The sequence below is a fragment of the Pseudophryne corroboree genome, chromosome 8 (assembly GCF_028390025.1).
Source record: "Pseudophryne corroboree isolate aPseCor3 chromosome 8, aPseCor3.hap2, whole genome shotgun sequence".
Classification (NCBI taxonomy): Eukaryota; Metazoa; Chordata; class Amphibia; order Anura; family Myobatrachidae; genus Pseudophryne; species Pseudophryne corroboree.
In genome coordinates this window covers 383,655,007-383,661,363 of record NC_086451.1, presented here as the reverse complement: position 1 = coordinate 383,661,363, position 6,357 = coordinate 383,655,007, and the positions used below count along the sequence as shown (strand labels likewise).

General features: G+C 49.1%; 1 protein-coding gene across 2 annotated transcripts in view; it reads left to right on the top strand.

Annotated features, from left to right (window-relative positions):
- Window positions 1-253: 253 nt before the first annotated feature.
- Window positions 254-6,357, top strand: part of SAE1 (SUMO1 activating enzyme subunit 1) — a 108,117-nt gene continuing 102,013 nt past the window's right edge. The window contains exon 1 of one of the 2 annotated variants that reach the window (XM_063937643.1): window positions 254-450. In XM_063937643.1, the coding sequence (XP_063793713.1) occupies window positions 359-450 (92 nt within the window). In that variant the 5' untranslated portion in view covers window positions 254-358. Of the gene's footprint in view, window positions 524-6,357 lie in introns of both variants that reach the window. The other variant, XM_063937642.1, reaches the window with a different exon arrangement.

Below are 6,357 nucleotides of genomic sequence, written 5' to 3'. Positions count from 1 at the left end.
TACCACAGCAGCGTGTATGTGACATAGTACTGCTGCGCAGAGGGGCCATCTGCCCACTCAGCAGCAGCACCTCGCAGTCACACACACAACTACGCAAGAACTAACGAAAGTTCCACAACAACCAGCGAAGCCACACACAGCAACAGACCGGCGATACAGAGAGCAGACTTCCTTATATAGCGAACGCGTCATGAGCCTTATCCAATTACAGCGGCTCCTGGGGCTCACGTGAGGCGGAAAGGAGAAGGTCACGTGGCGGGTCGTCCGCGGGTAGTGACGTCGTTTGCCCCCGCCCCCTGTTGTCCTCCATTCATTCGGCGTGAGTGTGAGGCTGAGTGTGAGTGTGCAACGGGAGAAGATGGTGGAGAAGGAGGAGGCGGTGATCAGTGAGGAGGAGGCCGCGCAGTATGACCGGCAGATCCGCCTCTGGGGGCTGGAAGCACAGAGAAGGTGATCCCAATACTCGTGCTGGGCACATGGAGGAGACACTGTCCCCTGGGCCTCTTATAAGTTTTGCTATATGGTATAATTGTATACTCTTACTATGCTTATATAATAATGCTATACTCATTATTCTAGTTCAGTGGTTATTTATTATACTATAGTTACTTATACTTATTTACTGTGCTAATACTACACTTATTTACTGTACTGATAAATTCTCCTGCACGTTGGGATGAGTGATTCAGATCTGGAAAAAAAACAGCAAAAATATAATGTTTCCAGAAGTCTCGGATCTCGCCTGTTTTGGATCGACTATAAATTATGTGATCCAATTTGTGGAAATTCCAGGGATATGACATTTTGCCCGTTTTGAGGTCTGATCATGGTGCAAAGAATAAAGTCAAATTGATTTGTTCATCTCTATCTACCATCATGGACATCCCTGAGTCCTATAGTGCATGGGGATCAGTACGTAATCCCGCTGGACGGGATCCCGGCGGTCGAAATACCGACGCCGGAATCCCGACCACACAATCCCGACAGGGGTGGCGAGCGGAACGCAGCCCCTTCCGGGCTCGCTTCGCTCGCCACGCTGCGGACACGGAGCCTCGCTACGCTCGGCACACTATTATATTCTCCCTCTATGGGTGTCGTGGACACCCATGGAAGGAGAATATGTCGGGATTGTGGCGGTCGGGATTCGGGCGTCGGTATTTCGACCGCCGGGATCCCGTCCAGCGGGATGTTGACCGCATCCCAGTGCATGGTAGCGTATAGTTTCCCTTTGACGAGAGGACTTTTTCCATAAGTCACTGGGTCCATGTCTCAAACTATTTGAAATAGTGGGGCAGATGTATTAAGCCTGGAGAATGCATAAAGAAGTGATAAGTGCAAGGTGATAATGCACCAGCCAATCCGCTACAATATGTAAATTGACAGTTACGAGCAGATTGGCTGGTGCATTATCACCTTGCACTTATCACCGCTTTATTACTTCTTTATGCCTTCTCCGGGCTTAATACATCTGCCCCAGTAATCTGTGGAGAGCAAAGCGAGACAGCAAGGGTCTAATGCAGCATAACTACAACAAAATAATGAACAAACGGAAATTGGAGAAAACAAATGCTGTAAGGGCAGAAGACCATTTGTGCCCTCACTTGATAGCACATCCTGGTCCTTTCCACAAAGAGGAAATTAACATAACTATAGTACTGCTAGTGTCCAGTAACATTTACTTTCTCTGACGTCCTAGTGGATGCTGGGAACTCCGTAAGGACCATGGGGAATAGCGGCTCCGCAGGAGACTGGGCACATCTAAAGAAAGCTTTAGGATCACCTGGTGTGCACTGGCTCCTCCCCCTATGACCCTCCTCCAAGCCCCAGTTAGATTTCTGTGCCCGACGAGAAGGGTGCACACTAGGGGCTCTCCTGAGCTCTTTGTGAAAGTTTTAGTTTAGGTTTATTATTTTCAGTGAGACCTGCTGGCAACAGGCTCACTGCATCGAGGGACTAAGGGGAGAAGAAGCGAACTCACCTGCGTGCAGAGTGGATTGGGCTTCTTAGGCTACTGGACATTAGCTCCAGAGGGACGATCACAGGTTCAGCCTGGATGGGTCACCGGAGCCGCGCCGCCGTCCCCCTTACAGAGCCAGAAGAGCGAAGAGGTCCGGAAAAATCGGCGGCAGAAGACGATCCTGTCTTCAGATAAGGTAGCGCACAGCACCGCAGCTGTGCGCCATTGCTCTCAGCACACTTCACACTCCGGTCACTGAGGGTGCAGGGCGCTGGGGGGGGAGCGCCCTGAGACGCAATAAATCGATAAAAAAACCTTATATGGCTAAAATAAATGCATCACATATAACTCCTGGGCTATATGGATGCATTTAACCCCTGCCAAAACATACAGAAAAAGGATGATAAGGACGCCGAGAAAGGGGCGGAGCCTATCTCCTCAGCACACTGGCGCCATTTTCCCTCACAGCTCAGTTGGAGGGAAGCTCCCTGGCTCTCCCCTGCAGTCACTACACTACAGAAAGGGGTTAAAAAAGAGAGGGGGGCACAAATTAGGCGCAGTATATAACAATACAGCAGCTATAAAGGGAAAAACACTTATATAAGGTTATCCCTGTATATATATATATAGCGCTCTGGTGTGTGCTGGCAAACTCTCCCTCTGTCTCCCCAAAGGGCTAGTGGGGTCCTGTCCTCTATCAGAGCATTCCCTGTGTGTGTGCTGTGTGTCGGTACGTTGGTGTCGACATGTATGAGGAGAAAAATGATGAGGAGACGGAGTAGAGTGTCTGAAATAGTGTTGTCACCCCCTAGGGGGTCGACACCTGAGTGGATGTACTGTTGAAATTGCGTGACAGTGTCAGCTTTGTATAAAAGACAGTGGTTGACATGAGACAGCCGGCTACTCAGCTTGTGCATGTCCAGACGTCTCATACAGGGGCCCTAAAGCGCCCGTTACCTCAGATACAGACGCCGACAGGGGTACTGACTCCTGTGTCGACGGTGAAGAGACAACCGTGATTTCCAATAGGGCCACACATTGCATGATTGAGGCAATGGAAAAAGTTTACACTTTTCTGATAATATGAATACCACCAAAAAAAGGGGTATTATGTTTGGTGAGGAAAAACTTCCTGTAGTTTTCCTGAATCTGAGAAATAAAATGATGTGTGTGATGATGCGTGGGTTTCCCCCCGATAACAATTGATATTTTCTAAAAAGTTATTGGCAGTATACCTTTTCCCGCCAGAGGTTAGGGTGCGTTGGGAAACACCCCCTAGGGTGGATAAAGCGCTCACACGCTTGTAAAAACAAGGGCTCTACCCTCTCCTGAGATGGCCGCCCTTAAGGATCCTGCTGATAGAAAGCAGGAGCGTATCCTAAAATGTAATTACACACATACTGGTGTTATACTGCGACCAGCAATCGCCTCAGCCTGGATGTGCAGTGCTGGGTTGGCGTGGTCGGATTCCCTGACTGGAAATATGATATCCTAGATAAGGACAGTATATTATTGCCTATAGAGCAATTAAAAGATGCATTTCTATATATGCAGGATGCACAGCGGAATATTTGCCGACTGGCATCAAGTATAAGTGCGTTGTCCAATTATTCCAGTAAAGTGGTCAGGTGATGCGGATTCCAAACGGCATTTGGAAGTATTGCCTTAAAAGAGGGGATGTACCCCAGGTCGCCTCTCAAAATAAGACGCCGTATTATCAGGCGCAGTCCTGGTTGGCAGGCGGACAAAAGGGTTCCTCTTTTCTGCTCGTGACAGAGGGAGAGGAAAATGGCTGCAGAGATCAGCCAGTTCCAAGGAACAGAAACCCTTTTCCGCCGCTGCCAAGCCCTCAGTATGACGCTAGGGCTTTACAAGTTCAGGCACGGTGGGGTCTCGTTCTCAATGAATTTCAGTGCGCAGTGGGCTCACTCGCAAGTAGACCCCTGGATCCTTCAGATAATATTTCAGGGGTACAAATTGGAATTCGAGACGTATTCCCCTCGCCGTTTCCAAAAGTCTGTTTTACCGACGTCTCCCGCTGACAGGGAGGCAGTTTTGGAAGCCATTCACAAGCTGTATTCCCAGCAGGTGATAATCAAGGTACCCCTCCTGCAACAGGGAACGGGGTATTATTCCACACTATTGTGGTACCGAAGCCAGACGGCTCGGTGAGACCGATTTTAAAATCTAAAATCTTTGAACACTTGCATACAGAGGTTCAAATTCAAAATTGAGTCACTCAGAGCAGTGATTGCAAACCTGGAAGAAGGGGACTACATGATGTCTCGGGACATCAAGGAGGCTTACCTTCATGTCAAAATTTACCCTTCTCACCAAGGGTATTTCAGGTTATGGTACAGAACTGTATCAGTTCGGACGCTGCCGTAGGGATGGTCCACGGCACCCCGGGTCTTTACTGAAGTAATGACCGAAATGATGATATTCCTTCGAAGGAAGGGAATTTTAGTTATCCTTTACTTGGACGATTCCCTGATAAGGGTAAGATCCAGGGAACAGTTGGAGATCGGTGTAGCACTATATCAGGTAGTGTTGCGGCAGCACGATTGGATTTTCAATATTCCAAAATCACAGCTGGTTCCGACGACTTGTCTTCTGTTCCTAGGGATGATTCTGGACATAGTCCAGAAAGAAGGTGCTTCTCCCGGAGGAGAAAGCCAGGGAGTTATCCGAGCTAGTCAGGAACCTCCAAAAACCGAACCAAGTCTCAGTGCATCAATGCACAAGGGTTCTGGGTAAAAATGGTGGCTTCCTACGAAGCAATCCCATTCGGCAGATTCCACGCACAGTGGAACCTTCTGGACAAATGGTCCGGGTCGCATCTTCAGATGCTTCAGCGGATAACCCTGTCACCAGGGACAAGGGTATCCCTCCTGTGGTGGTTGCAGAGTGCTCATCTTCTAGAGGGCCGCAGATTCGGCATTCGGGACTGGGTCCTGGTGGCCACGGATGCCAGCCTGCGAGGCTGGGGAGCAGTCGCACAGGGAAGGAATTTCCAGGGCTTATGGTCAAGCCTGGAGACATCTCTTCATATAAACATTCTGGAACTAAGGGCCATTTACAATGCCCTAAGTCAAGCGAAACCCCTGCTTCAGGGTCAGGCGGTATTGATCCAATCGGACAACATCACGTCAGTCGCCCACGTAAACAGACAGGGCGGCACGAGAAGCAGGAGGGCAATGGCAGAAGCTGCAAGGATTTTCGCTGGGCGGAAAATCATGTGATAGCACTGTCAGCAGTGTTCATTCCGGGAGTGGACAACTGGGAAGCAGACTTCCTCAGCAGACACGACCTTCACCCGGGAGAGTGGGGACTTCACCCAGAAGTCTTCCACCTGATTGTAAACCGTTGGGAAAAACAAAAGGTGGACATAATGGCGTCCCGTCTAAACAAAAAACTAGACAGATATTGCGCCAGGTCAAGGGACCCTCAGGCAATAGCGGTGGACGCTCTGGTAACACCGTGGGTGTACCAGTCAGTGTATGTGTTCCCTCCTCTGCCCCTCGTACCAAAAGTACTGAGAATCATAAGAAGGAGAGGAGTAAGAACTATACTCGTGGTTCCGATTGGCCAAGAAGGACTTGGTATCCGGAACTTCAAGAGATGCTCACGGACGAACCGTGGCCTCTACCTCTAAGAAAGGACCTGCTCCAGCAGGGGCCTTGTCTGTTCCAAGACTTACCGCGGCTGCGTTTGACGGCATGGCGGTTGAACGCCGGATCCTGAAGATCCCTACCCTGGTCAAGGCCAGGAAAGACGTAACCGCAAAACATTATCACCGCATTTGGCGAAAATATGTTGCGTGGAGTGAGGCCAAGAAGGCCCCTACAGAGGAATTTCAACTGGGTCGCTTCCTCCATTTCCTGCAAACAGGACTGTCTATGGGCCTAAAATTAGGGTCCATTAAGGTTCAAATTTCGGCCCTGTCGATTTTCTTCCAAAAAGAACTGGCTTCAGTGCCTGAAGTTCAGACATTTGTAAAAGGGGTACTGCATATACAGTCTCCTTTTGTGCCTCCAGTGGCACCTTGGGGATCTCAATGTTGTGTTGAGTTTCCTAAAGTCACATTGGTTTGAACCACTCACCACTGTGGACTTAAAATATCTCACATGGAAGTGACGAGTTAGCCCTGGTTTCAGCCAGGCGGGTGTCAGAATTGGCGGCTTTATCATATAAAAGCCCTTACTTAATATTTCATTCTGAAAGGGCAGAATTGAGGACTCGTCCTCAAATTTTCTACCTAAGGTGGTTTCTGCATTTCACATGAACCAACCTATTGTGGTACCTGCGGCTACTAAGGACTTGGAGGATTCCAAGTTGCTTGACGTGGTCAGGACCCTGAAAATACATGTTTCCAGGACGTCTGGAGTCAGAAAATCTGA